Source organism: Pongo pygmaeus, chromosome 20, assembly GCF_028885625.2.
Source record: "Pongo pygmaeus isolate AG05252 chromosome 20, NHGRI_mPonPyg2-v2.0_pri, whole genome shotgun sequence".
In the NCBI taxonomy this organism is placed as follows: domain Eukaryota; kingdom Metazoa; phylum Chordata; class Mammalia; order Primates; family Hominidae; genus Pongo; species Pongo pygmaeus.
Genome location: NC_072393.2, coordinates 35,721,700 through 35,744,690, shown reverse-complemented (window position 1 = coordinate 35,744,690; position 22,991 = coordinate 35,721,700). Strand labels below are relative to the sequence as shown.

The 22,991-nt window shown below is 48.1% G+C and overlaps 1 protein-coding gene across 13 annotated transcripts in view; it reads right to left on the bottom strand.

Annotated features, from left to right (window-relative positions):
- ZNF536 (zinc finger protein 536) overlaps positions 1 to 22,991 on the bottom strand; it is a 487,338-nt gene that overhangs the window by 131,850 nt on the left and 332,497 nt on the right. Inside the window, exon 5 of one of the 13 annotated variants that reach the window (XM_054464751.2) lies at positions 22,021 to 22,927. The exons of 11 other annotated variants lie outside the window; for them this stretch is intronic. In XM_054464751.2, the coding sequence (XP_054320726.2) occupies positions 22,920 to 22,927 (8 nt within the window). In that variant the 3' untranslated portion in view covers positions 22,021 to 22,919. Of the gene's footprint in view, positions 1 to 22,020; positions 22,928 to 22,991 lie in introns of those variants that run through there. One more of the 13 variants, XM_063657196.1, reaches the window with a different exon arrangement.

Sequence of the window (22,991 nt, the reverse complement as noted above, 5' to 3'; positions counted from 1 at the left end):
GATCCCCTGAGGGCAAGAGAGCAGGAGAGGACCTGGAAGATGGGGGAGGGAGCCAGCAAGGGATGACAGGGAGAGGGAGGCCAGGGGCTTTCAGACTCAGCAACTGCGTCTGCTCCATCCCAGCCACGGGCGTTTGGAACTAGGACATTGTGAAGAAGCCATACAATCTTTCAAGACAGCTTTCTTAAAAAGAGTCTACCAGCAGAAAGAAGAAAGGAAGTTTTCCTTGTGGGAAGAATGGGTTCAGTGGTGGTAAAGCAGGCGGTTGTAGGAAGGACCTCAGAGCATACCAGAAAAACATAATGGAGCATCTCACCAGAGTGCTGTCCTGAGACTGAAGGAATTAAAATGTCTTCTAAGGTATTGGATTCACCCTGCCACCCTGCTGCACCACTGTCCATACCACTCAATGTGCCCCTTGGGGATGTGGGGACAGAAAGAGATTGATTGCATTAGTACCTACAAGGCTCATGCCTCCTTCATCCATGCCCTCTGCTAGGTTCCTCCCACACTGACTCTGGGTGTGGCCATGTGACTGTGGCCGGTGGGATGATTGATGGTAACTATGCAAGCAGAATTGGGCAGAAGTGCATGTGTGTTTCCATTTGCTCTCTTGGAAGAGCCTCCATCAAGAGAACGAGCCCAGGCTAATCTGCTGGAGATGAGAGACCACACAGAACAGAACTAAGGAACCCCAGCCAAAGCCATCCTAGACCAGTCATCCTCCAGCTGACCTAGCCACCCACAGAATCATGAGGAAGTCCAGTGAAGATCAGTTGAGCCTAGCCAGGATCAGCAGAATCACCCAGCTGACCCTAAGACCTGTAAAAAAAACATAAATTGCTGTTGTTTTAACCACTAAGTTTGTGACACGGCAGTAGCTAACTGCTATAGCTGTCATGGAAAACCCATTAGTCATTCGATCAGGGGCAAGCCACTTTTCTTCTTCTTGTTTCAGCTCTCTAAACTCTTTTACACTCCAAAGATAGAACATAGATAGTGATTTTCTAGCTATAACTAAAAGAACAAGTAGCCTGTAACTCACAGTTAATGATCAATAACAAAGTCCTAGAAACAGGGTTAAAGGCATTACATGCGTAATCTTATATAGTTATGTCAGGTAGATACTATTATTATTTCTATGAGGAATCTGGAGCCCAGAAAAGCTAAGCAGTCTGACCAAGGTCACAGCCTCCAGCAGCAGAATTGGGCCACAAACTCAATTCCAGTGGATGCCAAAGCTTGTACTCTGAAATGGTCCCCTAAGGTACAAATGAGCCTGCCCAGAACCTGGATAACTCTCTTTTGACTAAATCCCAAGGCCTGATAAATGGCCCATGAAGTCCCAAGGCCTGGTAAGTGGAGCTGAGGGTCAAGCCTACGGTGAGGAGTGTTGGGCCTCAAGTTGTCCTTCCTGCTCTGTAAAGTGAACAACTTTCCAACCTAGATGTCTCTTGAAGAGACCAGTATTTCAAGAGCTCAAAAGATGCATGTTAGTATTCTGCAAAAAACTGGACCTAAACAATTCTATTGCATGAGCAGTGCCCAATGTGAGGAGAGCTCATTCCTCATGTCGTATAACCCAAGGACCAGCCAGAAAAACTTATATAGAGACCAGGCCAGAGAATCCGTGCTCAGATGTTGCCAAGAAAAAGCCAAGATGTCCAGCATGACAACCGAAAAAGAATTGGAACAGGAAGACCTGTGGATGTTTGCTTTGCCAAAGCAGGTATTATGCCTGGGCTCAGAATTCCGGGGTCCCTACTGTGGCCCATCCCCAATGGGTAACTGAGCCGGCTCTTAGTTAAAACACTGCACTTAGTGGGCCAACCTCCCCTGGGAACTAGGAAACCCTCTCTAGTGACCAGGTTTCTATAATATCAGGTCTCTGAGTCAGAGGAACATTTTTTTCTTTAATCTGAAATTGCCGGGCCGATTTTACAGCGTCTCTCCAGAAACCCCTTCAGATTCCACCTCTGAACTTTAAAACAACAATTTTATTTAGAGAGCTGATTTATTCACAAGTAAATAGGATACAGGGTGGGTGAAGTAAAAAGAACCAGGAGGCAGTTATTGGATTTATCAGCACAAAAGCCGCACTGTTGCCGGCAGCAGAGGCTCTCCTGTCCCTGTACCTTTCAAAACTAATATGTAACCATATCTGTTTTAAAAGAGTGATTCATTTTCCTCCCATTGCCTGCGAAACTCTCTTCATCCCCACCACAGGAAACTTGAGTCTGATTTTAATGAGCTTCAATTGGAATGTGGCCTTTGAAAAGTAGTGCATTTGAAAAGATGGAACATTAAATTTTGTAATGATGTAAAACATCTTCAATTTTTGACAGGACAATGGTGCTTATTGTACTTTATGAGTCCACTGGCGATTCAAAGGTCACTTTGTATATGACTCCACAGACAGGGGCAGCACTGAATGAAAATTAGGTTACATGTGATCAGCTTTATTATTAATCAGACGAAAATGGATTTTTAACATTTTTCTAATGAGCAACAGAGAAAGAAGAAAATACCACGAATAAAACTACAGAAGAACTAGAATGACCCAGGCTAAAAATGTACCATGGCCATATCTAAAAACGCGCTTTAAATCTGAAATACTTAAATACTATCTCAAGGAATAAAATGCAGCTGCATATCTTGGTGTCGTAAATACACAGAAAACTGCTGAAATACCTACTCTAATTTACTGTCTCTGTCCTTTGTTTATAACTAACTAATGAACTGATTTCTCTGCACAGTATATTACCCCAACCCCCAAGAACACCAGGCTGGCTGAAGTTGTGTCACTATTTCCATGATAAATCCTGTTTTTTGGGGGTTTATAACTCAGCTGTAAATATGTAATTCAGACTAAAACTTGGCATACAAGGCCTTAACCACGAAGCAAATTTACACCACAACCGCCACTCCACCCCCATCTAATTTTTTAAAGCTTTCTTCTATGTGTGATATTTTGGTATTAAAATGAAGGAGGAAAAAACACACACAATAAATAATTGTTGAAGAGTTGGTGGCTTTTGCTTTCATTTCTTATTCAAATCAAAAAGCTACTTTTCAAGATGGTCGTTGCAAAGCCTATCAAGGTGTTTAAGAAACAAAACAACAACAACAACAAAAACCAGACTTCAAATCCCAAACAAATCAAACCAGGCAAAAGAGTATTTAAAGTACAACTGTGAGGAGCATGTGATCCAGGGAAACTGAGGCAGGGATGTGCCAGCTTGCAGAGCACCTCCCTAAAGACACACACAACTCCAGGAAAAGCCGGATCCTCTTGTCTGACTGTTACCCTTGGAAGACGGCTGAGTTGCTGAAAGCATTGCCCAGGACAAGAAAGCCTCCAGTCCCCATGTGGACCAGGTGGATTTGCAGGAAGAAAATTCCGCAAGCCTCACTGTGAGCACCGAGTCCCCTGGGACTGGACATTGTGCGCCATAGAGGGAAGTGAGGCAGAGTGTATGGATGGTGCTTGGCAGCGGGTCCCCATGACCAGGAACAGAACCTGGCTGTCCAGCCCACAGTATCAGACATGAGAGCCACTAGCGTAGGAGAGCACAGCCCATCTGCAGCTTCTGGACAGCTGTCAATTCCCCAGGAGGTCAGAAAGAAGTCAATAAAGAAGACAGAGGAAAAAGATTGAAGTTCAACCATGAAATTGGGGCTCCCAAGATGTCAAGGACAGAGGTGGGGCTCCAGAGAAGGAGGACCCAGGTGGGGCTTGAGATAGCAGTGGAGATGGAGGAACGACGGGGGAAGGAGACAGAGTGGGAGACGCAGGCTCAGAGCAGGGTGTCCTATCTGCATCGCCACTGACACCGGAGCAAGGAGCTCCATCCTGGGCTCGGTCACCACAACAGCCTCCTCCCCAGCCTCCTACCTTCCCACCCGTGGGTTCCCCATGCCCAGCAGCTAGCTCACTCCAAATCGTCTCATGCCCTGCAGAGGCTTTCCTTCCTGCCTGCTAGAAAAGCCAGGGTCAGAGGCGCTATGGCATTTGTGGGACCCACTGCAAAAGAAAAATGCAAGGCCCTTGGCTCAAACATCGTTAAGAATTCTGATGTGGGCGCATTTAACCCTTACACTACATGCAGAGCCCTTCTCAGCGTGGGGTTTAAGGGACTGCATGGGTTGCACACCCCATGAAGCTGGCCGCCACTGGGTCCTTCTCGTGGCCACAAGAAGGCCATTTCCGCGACCCGTCCGTTCCCCTCTTCTACGTATTCTCTCTCCAAAGTTCTCTGAACTGTACACGCTGCTGTCCTCAGGGCCTCACCCAAGCGTGCGCCCCACATCCTCCCAGGAACGCATTGGCCTCCTTCCAATCCCTGGGTGTCACTGCACAGGCCTTGTCTCTGTCCACCTCTGGAAAGTAGCAACATCCCCGGCACTCCCTAACTCCTGGTTTGCCTTATTTTTCTCCATAGCCTTCTCACCATCAAACCTACCAGTTATTCCATTTGCCCACCGCCCTCTAGATTGTGAGCTCCCTGAAGGCAGGGAGGAGTTTCTGCCTCCTTTCTGGACCGCTGGGTCTCTGGTACCTAGAAAAGGATCTGGTGCACAGGAACCATCAGGAAATATTTGCTGGATGACTGAGCAAGCACAGATGTCGCTACTCCCTCGGTCTCGCTCCTCTCGCTGCAATAGATGGTGGTGGCCACCTAGGCCGGCAGGATCATCTTCAGGAGGTCAACAGAGCAAGGTCAACAGAGCAAGGCCAACAGAGCAAGGATGGGAGGGGTGGTGTCCAACCACCACTGACTGAGAGGTCCTGGGAATAGGGGACCATGCCATGCCAACAAAGTCCTATCCCATGGAGGGGCTGTCTGTGGAGGGAAGTGCCCGGCAGGGCATAGCAAAGGAGAAACAGGTTCATAGGGCTAGGGCTCCTGGCTGTTTTTGTGCATTTCCATGCCCTAATGTTGAGAAGAGTGCCTGGCATAGGACAGATGTTCCATCAATGCTTGCTTGCTGAATGAATGAATGAATGAATGGGTAAATTCTGCTGCAGAGTATCTCCTGACCATGTTTCCTGACAACTCAGTAATCCCCTTGCACAGACGACAAGGAGTGGAGGTAAGGACTGCATGAGCAGAGACAGGCTGTGTAGAACTGTCCCAGTGTAGACTGACAAACCCAGATGACGAACTACAGCCCACAGCCTTCCTGCCATCACTTTCCAAAGCATGGCTGCACTAGACTAAATTCAAGCCATGCTAGACCTTAGCCTCTCACCTTTAAAAAAAAAATCAAATAGGATTTAGCAGAAGTCAGGAGGGAAAAACTTATTGATTAAAAAACGTATTTTTAATTTTATTTTCTAACAAATACGTAGATATTATAGTATACAAACAGCTAGATCTACACACTTGATCATGATGAAGTGCCTACCTTCAGTTTTGTTGCTGTGACATGGCCTGGCCTGGCATGAGCTCTTCACATGGGCTTCGAGCTAAGTGAGCATGCAAGCTCCCCTGTAAGAAGAACCCTGGATTGACCAGAAGACAGAAAGGCCTTAAGGCAACACCTGCCTCTGCTGAATCCTGCCCTTGCTATTCAAGCCCAATGTCTTTGGCTGGACCTTGGGCATCAGTGAGGGAAAGAGGTCATTGCTATTGTGACCAACCATTAGCACCAGTTGAGCACCTAATGGGGGCCACCCACAAGCCAACCTCCCCAAGGCAAGGTATAGCTCAGCAGCATGAGGCAGTGGGCTTGGGAGTCGCACCTCTGGGCCTTTCTTTGCAGAGGAACCCACCTGGGATCCTGGCTTCTTTTCTTGAAGGGTCTCTTCCCCCAGTCTTTCGTGCTTACCCTGGTTCTCTGATCCCATTGCAAATTCACCCCCACGCATGGAGAACATCACAAATAGTTTTAGGGTACAAAAGAAGCCTTTCTACATGTCTTCTCAAGTTGAGAGCAGATAAAGTATTTTAAGGCTGCTAGAGTTCCTAATTTGACCTTTTAATTTTGGGAAACAGATACTATTGCAGCTAGTAAGAAAGGTGGGCTACCTTTTGCCTCCCAGAGTGGCATGCAATGCAAACAATATAACAGCCAGCTGGGAGAAGAAATACTAAAAAGAATCATCCAGAAACAGCTATTTATCTGAAAGCAGTTTTCCCTGACAAAAACAGGGATTTTGGAAAGAGAGCTGCCCGTCCTGGCAATAGCTCCTCTGCACCTTGGGTGGCACCACCACTGTCGTGGCCATCATGTTGGAAGGTGCCCAGGAGGGGCTGAACCCCTGCTGGTCACGGTCAGCATGGAGTAAAACTTCATGGTGCAGGCAGGTCTGAGCAACCATCTGCCTCTCTCCAAGGTGGCTTAACTCAGATGTCCAAGGATTGGTCCACGTTTTCCAGGTGAATTTGTTGTGTATGGCCATCAAAAGTCCCGACGAGCTCCTGCTCTCTATCCATGCGATACCTAAAAGGAAAACTGGGGTGGGTGTAGTTCAATCCATGGACTCTGTCATGGGCAGTCTTGGTCCATGAGGACAAAAGACCTTCATCTTGGGGGAGTTGGAGGATGGCTATGTTTCTCACAGTATCATGTTTCCAAAGTCTGTGACCAATCTTCTAAGTTTCAACCTTTCTTTTCACCAGGAATGGGGGGAATGTGCAAAGATTGAGTCATGATGCCTCCCCTAGGCCCAATAGTACTACTGTACAACTGGTCAGCCTCAAAAGACACATCAGAGTCCCAGGAACAGGCAGAAGTATTCCAGGGGAGCAGAATGAGCCTGGTATTGAGAGTCAGGAGACCTGGGGCCCTAGCCCTGCCTTTCACTACCACAAACTGTTACTAATGCAAGTCATTATTTTCTCTTTGAACGGCAGCTTCCCCATCTATAAAAACAGGAAAAATAGCCCCAAGTCCCAGCTCTGTTGACCACACAGGGCCATTGAGAAGCTTGGATGAAATATCAACATCTGGGAAAACCTTGGAAATCCTGTTCACTTACACAGGGATCTCTGGGTCCTGAGGTCTAAAAGCCCTCCAAAACTCTGTTCCTCTCTCATCTGAGGGTCTTTGTCTTTCCTGTACTCTCTCCTTAGAATATGTGTCCCCCCCACCCCCGGATTTCTGCACACTGGTGGGTCTGGTGCAGGTGGGTCTGAGCAACCATCTGCCTCTCTCCAAGGTGGCTTAACTCAGATGTCCAAGGGTTGGCCCAAGTTTTCCAGGTGAATTTGTTGTGTATGGCCATTAAAAGTCCTGATGAGCTCTAGCTCTCTATCCATGTGATACATGTGATACTGGCTCTAGTCTCTCTCCAATGTTCCCCCTCAACAAAGAGGCCTTCCCTGCCCTCTGGGGTATAGAATCCTGACCTTCTCATGTGAAGGTCCAGCCCTTCCTCCTGCCTCAGCATCTTCATATCACTCATCCTATGCCGAACTTGTTTGTTTGTCAGTGTCCCCATAGAATGCAAGCCCCAGGAGAGATGTCACCTTGATTACTCTGTTGGCGACCATCTGCCAACGCTGTGCAACAATGCCACATGTGCTAAAGTACATGGACAAGTAACCATGCACCTTCCCCATGATGGAGTCCTCTCCTTTCTGACAAATTTGGTGAGAATGCTGTTTCTTCATTCCTCAGGACAAGGCTGCTGGATGGCAGGTGAGGTCAGGGAGTGGAGGGTAGAGGGGTCACAGTGTTCCAGAATGGCCGTCCACACAGCACAAGATCTGCCCCCTGCCCCTCCTGTCTCCACATCCCACAGCTGCCCACCTTGGCTGCCCCCACTTCACATTCTGCTCTTAGGACAGGGGCCTGGGACCTTAGTGTGATGAACATCCCTCTCCCACAAATGTGTGAAGGATGAGCCTGCCTTCCCGTGGGAGGCAGCACACAGAGACCAGCCTCAGGAAGCAGTAGGGAGAGTTCCTTTTCCAGAGAAGGGCTCTTTCAGTACTTTTTCTGCAAGTAGTACCTGGTCCTAGCTAGAGATGACTACGCAAATCCAAAGGCATAGCCCATGAGAGTTAGGGCTGCATTAAACCAAGATGCCCACCTCTTACCCATGTTTCCAAGTGGCCAGTCCTTCTGCAGGAAAAGGTGCCCCAAAGCTGTAGGGATAAGCCACACAAACACCTTCCTTGCTTGGATGTAGAGTGACAGCACTCAGAGGGATCAATCTGGATGCATGAAAACAAGACCACCCCTTGTCTCTGCTTCTACAACCAAACCCAAGTCCTCTTTCCAACTTCCCTATCAAATGTGACCTCTAAGATGACTTCTATCTCTGATAGCCTAAGAATCTTTCATTTCATCATGGAGGGCCCAATGTAGGCCTCAATGAGCCCTAAAAATAAAGCAGGCTGCCTAACAAGGCATCAGAGATGCTGTGGGGGAGACTCATGCCTGTGGTGGGAGGGGCCTGAGACCCTGCGAGGAAGCTGGATGTTGGGATCACACCAGCCAAAGGTCACAGAGAAGCAGGAGGAGGAAGTGGGCCTGGAAGAAATGAGAAACATGTAGGGCCAGCGCCAAGAAGCGGGCATGGACTGCAAAGAGTCGTTCTATCCCTCTGAGTCTTCCAAGTTACTTTCTCTGCTTTACTGCCATGGCATGAAAGCAGATAAAGCTTCCCAGGTTGCCTTTTACATCTTTGTTCAATGAAGAGGGCACGATCACTCATGATCCTCACTGAAGAGGGCTTTGGGCATCTTGACCCCTACTTAGCCTGTGTGTCAGACACACTTGCCTTGGAGTTCTCTGGGAGATTCCCAACTTTATATTTCATTGAAGTCTCGAGCAGACCTGCAAAAGCCTTCCTCTGCCTTTTGGCCCCTCTCAAGCCTCAAAGACCCCCAGTAGAATGGCCTCACCTCTACTGGGGACACAGCTTGAACTAGACTTTTGAGCAACCCAGCCCACTGAAGCCCACGCCCTCTCCCAGGAATGACCCTTTTGTCAGAAGAGTACCCACAGTGCTTCTTAAAGAGGAAAATGTGCTAAGATGTGAAAAAGCTAGAATCAAAAAAAAGGGGATAAAATGTAACTGTAAAGAGAATGACTGCAAACAATCCAGCCTGTGTCGACGTGGGGGCAGTTAGACGCTCCACAGGCCCTGCGTAAGGCCCACTTGTCTTCCTTTGAGGAGCTGGGGAGCAGCTGACCACCTGTCCAGAGGATGTGTTTTGATAACTCACAGAAATAAGAGGGTGTTTTATGGGGGAGTAATTGGGCATATTCCCTCCATGACTTGAAGTCAACAGGCAGTCCCTACAGCTGGCCCTTCCAGGTGCTATCAGTAGCAAACGCTATTTTCATGGCCAATTTATTAGAGACTCCATGTTTTTTGAGGAGACGTCACTAACACAAAAAGGGGTATATTTATTGATATGCTTAAAATACAGGTTTTTAACTCGATTCCTTCACCCTTAAAAACAAAGTAAAGAGATAGACAGATACAATTATGTTCTGACTGTTTTCTGCCAGCTTGTCCAATGGGAACGTTTGTATATAGTTCTCAGTGGCGCTGAAATCTGCTTAGGAAAGCAACAAGTCCTTTGTTCTGTTGACAACAGTTATTACAATTAATTCATTTTGTGATTGGTACTTGCGCTGAGTGACAAGGTGTTATTTTACCTCCGTAAAAGTTAAAGTGGTAATATCTACATGCACAATAACAACGTGGGCTTGCTATCACTCATGGGGAGAAGAAAAGGCTGGCTCCCGGCTGCCGCTGCACCTGCCACCCTCTCCGCACCCCACATGCCAGTTTGAGTTAGGAGGAACGTGCTGGATTACTCCACTCGAAGTTCCTGCCTTCCAGCCCACCCGGCTTCCTGCAAAGTTTTTCATCAAGGCCTGAGGTCTGAAGGTGACAGGATGCGGAGGGAGGGTGTCTAGGGGCAACGCCAAATGCCGTGGTGTGAGCTGCATGGCAGGGCACACCACTTGCCTTGTCACCGTGAGTCTGACTCAGAGTTTCACTGAAAGGCCTGGTTCTCCCCTCTGTGCACCAAGGTATCTCAACCTTGGCACTATTGATACTGATATTTGGGGCTAGATAATTGTGGTAGGGGCTGTCCTGTGCATTGTAGGATGTTTAGCAGCATCTCTGGTCCCTGGATGCCAGAAGCACTCCCCTCCCCAACATCTCCAGACATTGCTAAGTGTCCCCCAGGGGAGAAAATTGCCCCTAGCTGAGAACCACTGCTATCCACAGCTCCCGGGGCTATTTGCTGTGTTGTGGAAAGAGGGTTCAAGAATACTTCTCTGGGCCAGGTGCAGGGGCTCTGTAATCCCAGCTCTTTGGGAGGCCGAGGTGGGCAGATCACTTGAGGCCAGGCGTTTGAGACCAGCCTGGCCAACATGGTGAAACCCCGTCTCTACTAAAAAATACAAAAATTAACCAGGCGTGGTGGCACATGCCTGCAATCCCAGCTACTGTGGAGGCGGAGGCAAGAGAATCACTTGAACCCAGGAGGCGGAACTTGCAGTGAGCGGAAAACATGCCACTGCACTCCAGACTGGGTGACAGAGTAAACTCTGTCTCAAAAAAAAAGAGAAAAAAGAACGCTTCTCTGGCTTCGATTCCATCTCAAGCTCCCTGAGAAGGTTGGCTTCCTCACCTAACCCAGAGACAAAGCGGCAAGGTAAGTGCCATCATAGCCCCCACAGGAAAGGGCACAGTGGGATGATGGACCTCTTGTACCATCAAGAAGGTGTGGCAAAGGAGAAAGGAGGAAGAGAGAAACCAAACACCTCCCCCAAGAAAATGGCTGTAGAGCCCATTTCAAAGAACGAGTGCATCTCCAGGGTAGCCCAGACTTCCCTCTAGCTAGGATGATCAAGGAACGGCTATCGGATTTTTCAACCTCACCAGGGTCTCATAAAATGTATTACGTGATCTATACCTCAACTCAAAAAAATACGTTGAACAAAATTCATCTCTACTTATTATTAGGGATTTCAACAATTGCACACTAGGCTTAGAAAAATTCTGGTTATCTGAGCGCTCCAGGGGCTTTGCTTCTGGATATGTGGTTCATCCTCTGTGCTCATTGATTCCTATGGATTCATCATGTAATTCTCCAGCTACCAACTCCAGCTGGTAGTTATGCAGCTACCAGCTCATCACATCAAGGAAAAGATGCAGGATGAGGCGAGACCATCCTGGTTCCAGGTGGATTGTCTCAGGAAGGGTCCAAACTTGTTTTCTGGAGCAGTAAGAACAGGGGCTCCGAGGGGCAGGGCTGGTGAAGACCATGGTCCTGTGACCTGCCTGCCCATCCCTTCTCATTCAGAGCAGCCCAGTTGCTTTTCTGTACCAGACATGCAATGACAAAGCCCTAAATCTTTGCCCTCATCACCAGGATCCCAATGTGCCAGGACTAAGGGCCTGTCATCTCGGCTGCCCCAGAGCATGGCTGGGCATTGCCAGCGTCCCCAGCCAGGCTGACATCCCTTTCCAAGAAAAGCTCAGCAGATTGGACCTGCCCTGTATGTCTGCCTTGGAAAACCATTGACAGGGAATCACAGAAATCCTCCCGAGTTTTGTTTTTTTTTTTTATTAGCAGTATTTATCACCTTCTCAAAATCAATTGCATATTTTAAATTAAAACAAATGATTATTTCTAGACTAATCAATACTTGCATCTTTGCCTTTTAAAAAGTAAAAAGTTTAATGTAAAGAAATCCTCATCTTTGCTCCCATCAATTCAATTTTAACATAATTCAATATTTAATAAATATAATCCTCTTTGTGCAGAACAATGTCATAGAAAATGCAAAAGATTTCATGGTATCCAAGGTCTCATGAGGTGGAAAATGATGCCTCTTCCCCCGGAAATTCCCAACCTCTGGGTACTTTCCTCACCTTCTTCACATATCAGGAGGTGTTTATTCCTGAGAAGTCTAAAAAAAAATGGGTTTATGTATTTAATGATTCTAAAACCAAAATGCTACCTACTATCTTCACAACTGCCATTTTTATCTCTTTAAACTTCTCCAGCTTGACGTTTCTAAAAGGGCAAAAGCAGAAAACCCTTATATAATACCTAATTTGTACATCTGTGGTTTCCTTCAGACTGGCACAGGCACCATATGTTTTTAATTATCATAATAGCCCTAAAGAACCTGTTCTGTGGGAAACACATATGATCCTTTTATTACTGGTTTGTAATTTAAACAGTTTTAACAGAAAAGGTCTGGCTATCAGGGAGTGACAGCCTCAAAGGCCTAAGATCCCAGCCAACGACCTCTGGAAGCTCAAGTTCAGATCCCACCCACCGAGGGGGACCTCCTTCCCCCTGCCTGACAGAGGTAATTGGGCACATGTGAAGCGGCTCTGTGGGACCTTAAAAGACATAATCTGGGATCTCCAGTGACGCCGGGTTTTGGTCAGAGCCCGGCACAATGAGAATAAGGTTGATAAATATTACCCTGGTCTGACCTCCGCTGCTGTCACGGTTGGGGGCAGGGAGAGGCAGCTGGAGCCCTGGGCCACCCACTCTCTATGCTCCCTCAGACCTGGACCTCAGGGAACAATTGCAAGGTGGGGGTCAGGTTTCCTCGGGGCCCTCTCGCTGTGGGGGAAGGAGGGAGATGACAGATTTTTGCTTTTTTTCCCTGAGGCTGGAAAATGACTGAATAAATATAGCCCTAAAAAGAACTGATTCACAGACTGTGAAATGGAAGGACTCAGGGTTATCACTGCGACTATGTCATTTATGGAGAGGTAAGGACACTGAGGGGACAGGAGGAGATCTGCTCAGGGTCACGTGGCAGGTTCAAAGCCACTCTGGTCACAACCCAAGCACCTGGTCCCTACCCAGTGCCCCGCCCACACGGTCCAAGACGGTGCCCCCCAGGCTCTGTCTCAGGTTAGGATCGCCTAATCGCAGAATCGCGGCTCAGAAATGCCCCATTCTCTCCTGACATGAGCCAGGCGGGCTGGCAGGAACTGGCTGTTGTTACGTACTGTTGGTTGGTTTCTTTATTTTTGATGCATCTCAAATGTGTATTAAAGGCACAGAAAAGCACCCGCAAGGTGAGACAGCTGAGTGGCCACTCCCAGGGACCTCCACTGCCCACAGAGGCCACTCCCAGGGACTTCCGCTGCCCAGAGAGGCCACTCCCAGGGACTTCCACTGCCCAGAAAGGCCACTCCCAGGAACCGCCACTACCTGGAGAGGCCACATGCGGGGACCGCCACTACCCAGAGAGGCCACACACAGGGACCTCCACTGCATGGAAAGGCCACAAGCAGGGACTTCCACTGCCCGGAGAGGTCACACGCGGGGACCTCCACTGTCCAGCTCTGAATCTCAGCCCCGTCGTTTACATGCTGAGTGATCTTAGGTGTGACAAGATGCTGCTCGGTGCCTCAGTTTCCCCATATTTAAAATGAGAATAATAAATACTCCATCCACATCCTTGGGTTTTCATGAGGATGAAATATAAGAAGCTAATTTGCACTCTCATCTGTATGGAGCTTAGAATAGGACTTGTCACAGAGGAAGTCTTTATTATTTACAACTTTGCCTGGAAGGTTAGTGGATGAGTTCGGAGGACCAGATCCTGCTGCTGGGATAAAGGGAGCCGTTCCTTGGGCGTGGAGATATTTTGGGGAAATAGTCATCTACCCCAGACCCAGGATGCCCCCACATGGCTGGTTTTTGAATGGAACAAAACGTCCCGGTGGTAACTGATTTCTGGGTGACCCCTCATAGACACTCAGGGTGTGGGGCAGGGTTAGGAGCCGTGGCCAACTGAGTTCTCCTCTAGGCTGCCCAAAGGCCGGGACTGATTTTACATAGTTGCCCTGAAAGTGACTTTCTTTATTCCACGACTGCTTGATTTTAGCATGCAAGCGTGACCTGGGATATTTTATTACTTTGTTTTTTCTGTTTGTTGGTGGTCACAGCCTGACGTTATAAATGCTGTGTCTTGGAGGACTGGTGTGATGCGGTTGATGACACTGATTGCTGTCATCTGTGAGATGGGCTATCAGGTTCGGTGCTTGGCATCGGAGGTGTGTGTCTCAGGGAATTCCCCTCCCTGACTCTGCAACAGCTATCCTCACGCCTGGTGTTCAGCTGGCCAAGCTGAGGCTCAGAGGGGCCCCCTGGAGTGGGAAGGTCATGACCTGAGGCGCTGGAAGAGTAGAAAATGAAAGCAAGAGCGGACAGCAGGCATTGGAGACGACAGAAGGCGGGGACGTGGGAGGGGGTGAAGGTTGAAAAATCAGCTGTTGTGTACAGCGTTCACTATTCAGGTGACGGGTACACTAAAAGTCCAAACTTCACCACATGCAATGATATAAAAACAAAAAAAAATTTTAAAAGAAAAAGAAAAAAGACTGTGGGCAAGCCATCTAGCATCTGTTGGCCTCAGTTTCCTCATTCATAAAATGGGTTGTGATAATGACAGAGGGTGTTTGGTTACACAGAAGTGGCTGGGGTCCAGAAGTGCTGAAGGCCTGGCCGGCCTGGGGGCTTCACAGGAGGGTGGGCCCACACCGGGGCAAGGCTCGGAACAAGTCTGGTAGCAGGCCAAGTCTCCCCAGATCACCCCATCTTTCCTCCTCTGCAACATGCTCCCTCCCTGGGTAAGCAGATGGGGCCGTCATTCACTCAGCCGACCTTATCCTTGAAGAAGGAGGGCAGGGAGTCACAAGCCCAGATCTGGCTTCCTAACTGACCCCAGAAGACCAAGAAGAAGCTCTCTGGTAAGTTTAAAAAAAAAAAAAAAGGAAGGGAGTCTACACGTTCCCCACCCCAGAGGGGCTGAGCTTTCCTTTTGGCAAAAAGAGGACCAGATGGTCACCCTCGTTTGAGATAATGGTGACCTCTCAATGCAACAAACAGAAGTGCATCTTAATCAGAGTTCTTCCCGGACAAGGCGATGGCACGGACCCGCCCCTCTAGGAAATAAGACCTTAATCACAGCCCTGCAGCCACAGTAGCTCTTCTCCACCCCTGCCTACCAGGTGCCAGCCCAGCTCTGTGGCCCCGCCGAGCCCAGGCAGGAGTGGAGCGTCTCCCCGTTTCCAATCCTTGGAGTCATAACTCACATTACTTCCATCCCATCTGCACCCAGTGAAGGCAGAGCAGGGAAAAGAGCATAAAACACAAAGTTCCCACAGACAACATCTGTCTCAGTGCAAACAATGGACCATTATCTTGTAAATAATTCTGATTAAGCTGCAGCATTTCCTCCTGAAACTGGCGGTGGGAGTGGAGCAAGCGGGAGGAGGCGCTGCTGGAGCTCCAGCCCGAGCGCGAGGGGTCTTCCTGACCCTCGAAGCCTCCCCAACATCTCTACCCACAGCCACTGAGCACCCTTCTCCCCGGCCTGACCACCAGGACCACCAGCAGTGGGAGGGCCCATCCCATCAGCCTGGGCACCTACAGCCCCAGGAGGCTTCGGAAAAGGTTCCCTGCCAGGATTCTCTAGTTTCTGCTGGCCTTCTCTCTCTTTCTCTCTCTCTCTCTCTCTCTCTTTCTCTCCCTCTCCTCTTTACCCATTTCTCCCACTCTTTCCTCTCCTCCAGATGCAACCTCCACCATTTCTCTTCTACTCTCTTCTTACTTGTTTTCTCTCTTATCTTCTCCTTTCCTTTTTTCTTTTTTTAGATCTTGCTCTGTTGCCCAGTCTGGCCTCCACCTCCTGGGCTCGAGTGATCCTTCCACCTCAGCCTCCTGAGTAGCTGGGAGCACAGGCATGTGACAACACACCCTACTCTTTCATTTAATTGTATCTTCCCAGGTCTCCAGGTTCTCTTTAATCCTCCTCCTTCTTCTCTTTGTACTGCATTTGCACTTCTCTCCCTCTATCTTCATGCATTTCTCTTCCTTTTGGCCATTCACCCCTCTCTTGTTTTCTGGTCCCCTTAGCCCTCGGGTCCTCTGTGGCACTCTCCCTCTCCCTTGGTCCCCCCATCCCAGGCCCCTGGGGCTAGGCCTCCCCACTGTCCCATCCCAGGGACACCTTGACATAGTGGGAATTGTGTGTGTCCATCTGGAGGTTCCAGGCCTGTGTGCCCCAGCCTGTCCTTGGGCTCATCCGCAGGGGTTGTCAGGCTGGGGAAGGGGCCCTTAGGAATCCCTCTTCCCACCACTGGAGCATCCGTCATGCCCAGTGCCTCTCCCTCCTGTGTCTTCTGGGATGTGAGGTCAGCCTGCCTGGCAAACCCCAGTCCCATCACCCACCTCACACAACAGCTCCTGTTGCAAAACCCACTGTCGCGAAAGAAAACTGGGGACTTCACAAAACCACCCCAACATGACATCCAGGTGTTTAACCTGTGCAAATTAGAGGGGATCATTCACTTTGCATTTACCTCAAAGGGCATTTACCTCAAAGGCCTCAAAAAAATTCCTTTTGTGATTTAAAATTAAATTACATTTTAATGTATCATTTAGAAAGGACAGTTCTAGAGCCCAATGATAGATACTGTCTATCATTTAGAAAGGACAGTTCTAGAGCCCAAAGTCTTAATGAAACCCAAAAACCACTGATACAAAAATCTGGGCCACCAATTGGCCACGAGAGATGATTTTTAAAAATTTCCTAATGGTAAATACTTTTTACCACTAGAAAACAGTGAAAACAGCTCAGTTGGAGCCAATGGGGGTGTGTCTGTCCATTGCAGGAATGTGCTTGTTGAATTATCACATGGGTTCCCCAACAGACCTCCAGATGTGTTCACCCCAGGGATGGGAAGAATCCCAGATGGGCCATCCAGAAAGAGACCTTCCAGCAATGAGCACAAATTGGCAAGGATGAGGGTGGGGCACCATGATTTATAATAACCTGCCCAGATTCTCCAGCCACTCAGCAGGGTTTTAGTGGATTCTGGGTCTTCATCGAAGCTCTGCCTAGAGCCTACATGGCTGCAGAAAGCCTAAAATAATTGAAATGAGGGTGACTCGATAACCTCCAAGTTCTTCATATTCACTTTATTCTCTTAAGGGATACACGAGTGTCTCATTTGATGAATGATAACAGTGAGGCAATTGGATTAAGAAATGCCTATGACAAGATGTCCAATTGAAAGCAAAAAGCCAAGGACTTGAGGGTTTCCCATGTAGAGATAGAGAGTACTGTTCCAAACTACCCCGGGCTTGCAAGCTCAGAGTGATTTTGAGTGACTAATGGAATTCTCAGGATGGAAAAGTGGAATGGTCACAGGCACAGAAGGAAGTGAATGTGAACTGCTTCCGTGCCCCGTGAGTGCAAGATGAGAGCCTGAGCCCGTGTCTCTCGGTGCCTGGGTTCCCACCCTCTAAGTGTGACGGGTACATGTATTGAAAGGGAGCAGGAGGCACTTATATCCAAAAGGGAACCCCTGGATTCACACATTGGTATCTGTAAAGTGCTCAAAGATAACCTGATCATCATAAAAAATACAATCTTCTCAAGCTCAACTGTGAGCTCAACAGGTTGAAAAAGAAAAGAGAAAAAAGTCAGATAATCAGGTTTTTCTTGCACTTCCATGAGCTGAAAATCCAGTTTCATTGATCTCCTTTCTTTTCTTTTACTATTTTAACAGACTTCCACAATTAAAAGACAATCCTCAATGGTCTTCTTCTAATTTAACAGAAATATCTTCAGGATAAGGCAAGTTTCATATGCCCGTGCACTGGAATGGCAGATGGCCTTGCCCAAATAGAAAGCCCACATGCTCTTATGCTTGTGGGAAACCAGAACACATCCCAGGGGCCCTACTGGTGTGGGGACTCCAAGACTGACAGGGTCCAGAGGAGTCATCTGAAAAGTGAGGACTGGAAAAGGGTGGTGGAGACTATAGAGTTTAAGACCTAGGAGGGTCTGGAGCAGACATCTGGAATGCTCCCTCCTTTGGCTGAGAGGAAAATGGTGCCCAAAGAGGACACATGAGTTGTCTAAGCTCCTTGGAACATGATTGCTTCAAGGTGCTTGGTCTTTTGACTCCCAGACCAGCCCGCCAGTCCTTCCTCCAGTAACCTGGCCCCTAAGCTGAGAGGCCATGCGCTTCCCTCCCCACAGGAGCCATGACCTGCACATCTGTTCTCATCCGTGGCTCTGGTAGGTCTGCGACTTTCTACAGGGTATCCAGGAGGGTGTTCTCACTTGAAGCAGACACTGTTGGTTCCTCATTCCTTCCCTTCTGATTATCTGATTATCTGGCAATACCAATGACCCCTTGCTTCGTTCTGCCTGAGGGCTTTCTCTCACTATGGGAAGAATGGTTGGCCATCAGGTGGGCTGGAGGGACCCTCAGCTGCTGGGAGAGGAAAAGCTGGTGTGTAAATGCCCTGGCTCCTTCAATCCTTGAAGAGACTGTTCCAAGAGGAGCTCCACATAGTACCTTAGAGGACCCCCAAAGGGGCTGAGCCCCCATGGTCCTGCAGTACTGACCCTCTCATGAGTGCACCTGTGCTTGTTGATTTACCTGCCTTCTCTGTCTCCCTTCCCTGCTCCCTCACTCATGCTTCCTCGGTCACCTCCCATATCTACTGCCTGCATCCAGGTCTTTACCTCAGGATCTGCTCTAGGGAGACCCAACTAGGTCACCAAGGAAGTCTTAGGGGATTGAGAGGACTAACGACCCCTCTACTTGACAAGAAAGAGCTAATCCTAGTGTGAGTCCCTAATTATCCACCAGGGCCACTGTGCACCCCAGCAAAACCACCTTCAGCCCTTCGCCAGGTGCAGGGCACACCTCGGAGTGGCCTGTCCTCGTGGTCAACCCCAGCCCTCTTCCCAGTACAGACAAATCCCAACTCAAGAAAAAAGCAACTTGTCCATCATATAAAAAAAGCAATAATTTGGTAAATTAATTGCAAATTTGCTTTCCCTGCTTGGTTGCCTTTCTCCTTTTATGTGGATAATTGAGAGCATATTATGTTAATTTGACAACAACAGAAGTTCAAAAAGAAAACGTAACCTTGTGAGCAGTGAGTTACCATTAGATGGGTGTGTCTGGACAACTCCACAAAGAACATGAAAGACAAACCCCTCGTGAAGCCAGCCAATGTCTGGATGCACAAATGGCTATTTTTGCTAATGAAATAGCTGTGCAGAGTTCCCCAACTTTAACCTTGAAAATGCGCATCCCTTGCTCCAGAGGCAGAATCTGCTTACGCAGAGACAATATTGCCAATGCGCTGCTGCCGATTTGGGGATGTAATTTAATCATCGGGAAGTTTCTTTGAGAAAAAGTGACTATACTTATGGAATAATCATCTCCCAACATTTAGATTCTTTTTCTCCAACCAGAATATCTACAATCTCATCAAAGCAAACACACTTCCGAACATGTGTAAATAGAAAAGTGGATCTGAAGACTCTCTTACTGCAAGGCACTCTGCCCTTCGTTGGCCTCTCTCATCTTAAGTCACAGATGTCTCCTTGGAACTCTGCTCCATATACAATGGGGCGGGGGGTGGTCTCTTATCCAGACCAGGGTGTTCATGTTAGGAGGGGTCCAGGTCTCAGGCTGAGGGTAGATCCAATGGATGATGTTTACGTTTGCGCCAGGTCTGAATTCAAACAGGTAGGGCTTATTATAATCCCACATGTGGATGGTTGGTGGCTTGGGGGAAGATGGGCTTGTTATATTTCCACATGGGGATGGATGGTGGTTTACAGGGGACATGCGCTTGTTATAATCCCATGTGGGGATGGGTGATTGCTTGGGGGAAGTTAGGCTTGTTATAATCCCACGTGGGCATGGATGGTGGTTTACAGGGGAGGTGGGCTTGTTATATATCCATGTAGGGATGGATGATGGTTTATGGGGGAGGTGGGCTTGTTATATTCCCATGTGGGGATGGATGGTGGTATACGGGGAAGGTGGGCTTGTTATAATCCCACTTGGGGATGGAAGGTGGCTTAGGGGGAAGGAACACACAGGAAACAGAATTCCTGACCCCCTTGCAGAGCTGTGAAATGAAGTTGGCTCATTCCACAGAAACGAATCCACCCAGCTCCCCGGCAGGCAGAAGACGGGATATTCCCAAGAACACACAATTGGTGAGAAGGAAGTTGTTACCCAGGGATGGGGGTGATAAGGAGGAGGTGGATGGGAAGCAGGGGGAGTGTACGGCGTGAGTGCCCTGAAATGAGAAGATGGGGAGCAGGACGGAGCTGGCTTCATAAAAACAGGAGAATAAGAATCCACAAAGACCTCCTCTAAGCTTGAGAAGTTTCCACCGGGGAGCAACTCAGGAAATACCCCCTGCTTTAGAAACGGAAATGCTTCCGAGTCTTCCAGCTTGGAGATCCCGTTAGGGGGATTGGGCCCCCATGGAAAGGAAGAGAGAACAGCAGACGCCTGAATACACGGCTCCAGGGAGCCTTCCAGGCTCTCAACGCAAAGGGCTGGGAAGATCCGTTCCCTTTAGCAGCCTCTCCCTCACTGGCTTTGCACTCCCTCTGCCTCCAAAGCCGAGCCCCCCACACGCCATCTATACCCCTCTGGGCCCCATCCCAGGAGGACTGGCAAAACCCACAGGTGCTATGGTGCCCCAGGTTTGCAGGAAGTGGGCAGCAAGGTGTACATGACCGGCAATGCCAGGAATAGTGTGCTCAGCCCTGGACAGAGGCCCCGAGAAAAAGGCTTGGAGGAATTTTCCCTCGATGTGCACCCCATTCCCCTTGGGGCAGGTCCTCAGACTCAGGGGACATTGCAAATAAAGAAAAACCTCTCCTGGGGCCCTACTTCTTGTACAGGCTTGGCCTATATACACTGGCAGTGGAAACTGGCCCTGCCTAAATGTGGCCACACAGACCTGGGGCCTGGAGGTTAGGGTCATTCACTTTACCTTTGCTAGGCATTTAGGGATCCATCACAGTTTCCATAGGAACCCATGGTATGTGCTCCCAGCTTCATGTGAAGGGAATCAGGCAACAGTTGTGGGCACTGACCACCAGGAAATCTGACAACCTTCTTCACAATCGACATTTTCTCTTTGAAGCTTTTATCACGTCTTCTCAGACTCCGAATCTCTCACTTTTTACCTCTTTCCCAAAATAAGAGACAACCTAATACCATACTGTGGTCTTTGGAGTCAGAGTCACTTGAAAAGGTTTTATGAGAAATACCGGAAGAAATGTTTCAACCAGCTAGGGTGATGCAATTGTCCTGTCGCGGAGGCCAGGGTTGTTCAATGAGCATTTCTGGGTTTCCGTTCCCTTGTTACACAGAGGACACTTTATTTATTTGGGGTTGTGAAGAACGGACTTTGGGGCTTGAGATTGTGTCCTACCCCCAGACCCCCAAAAGGACCAGTTAGACAAGGGCTCAGGGATGGTAATTGAATTTAGAAATTTACAAAACACGTCCAAGCAAAGAAGCTTGGAAACACCGTTGAAATGGCAGGACCCTCAAGTCCAGCTCACGGACCACAAAACCAGCAACGCAAGCAAAAAGCAAAATCAGTTCTTCCCACACCTCTCTCCCCACCAGGAGGCAAAGTGGAAGAACAGGCAAAAGCCTGTTACAGCAAACACAGCTACAGCCCAAAAAGGTCAGCAGAACATAAAGATTCCCACATCCGCGAATCCTGAGTCTCTTCATTACAAACTACCCCTTTGCAGGATGAAAAGAACATGTTCAGATTTGCTGCAGGGAGGCTGGGTGTCCGCGTTTCCACATCTGGGATGGGGCATGATGGCTGGCATACTCCGTGCCCAAGTACCCCCCATCCCCACCACCCCAGCCACAGTTCCTGTGGGCGGTTGTGGGGTCTAGACACCTAAAAGTCACTTGTACAGAGAAACGGGCCTGTGTCGCCTGGCTCTCCCCCACCCGCCACAGTCATCCACCCAAATTGGAAGGTCTTTTTCCACTTGCATGTTTATGAATTGTTACTCATAGGGCCCACCTAAGGGTGGATAGAAAAATGCAATGATCTGCCCAGGCAAACAGCCCAAGAAACAGAGTAAATGGCATTCCCTGAATGTCCTGTTGAGGCTTCCAACAGAGAGAAGAATGTCAGGGGGTGAGGGGGGTGTTGTGGAATGAATTAACATAATGACTCCAAACTGCACTAATGTTTCACAGCTTTTTTTTTTTATTAGCAATACCAAGATAAGTTATTGAAGCATTTTTAGTATTATTTTACATTCCATTCATAAATGACCTAACTTGTAACTCAGCATACAGCACACTTAAAGATATAGTTTGACACTTATTCAGAAAGCTACAATTATTATAACTTACATGCCTTCATTACCAGGAACATCTTAATATATCTTCTAATTACTTCAACAATACTCTGTTCCAAAGCACACGATCACCCCGTACAAGTTTACATATTTTGCTTCAATCACCATTTTTAAGTTGTAGATGTCAAGGTGCTATTCACTGAAATTTTACTGTCATCTGCTCCTGGTTAATAGGACGACCTGACACAATATTAAACTAGCAATATTTCTGCTTAAATACTATGGAGAAAGAGAATTACTGCACTTTTCTGTATTCTTCTAAAGTGTTACAAAATACAGGACAATCAGACACAAGCAGTAATACCCACGAGACCACTGCAGGACCCACCTCTACACTCTCAGGTCAGCTGGTGGAACAGCCCCCCACCCCCAGCCAGGTTGTCCACAGGTGAAGGGATCTGTCATCTACCAGCAGTTGTCACTCAGGATTTATGACTTTGAGGGAGTTTTCTCTCCTGCTCAAGTTACTAAGCCTTTGCAATCCATGACTAATAGTGGAACATATGGGGTAATATTTTTAGCCTCTGATTCTCTGCTATATATACTGTAGATTGGTGCGCCGTGTGTATACACATACCTATGCCAATAGTAATTATTTATTCAACACACATATGTGTATACATTCTTCTCTTGACTTTACACGATTAACAAGCTGCAGATAACCACCGAGGACCACGAACAGACAAGGGCAAGTCCAGATAGACCGACTAGGACAGGGAGTGTCACTTACCTGCAAGAAAATGTGCAGATTTATTAAATAATCCAGAAACCATCAGGGCTAGAGGCATTTGAAA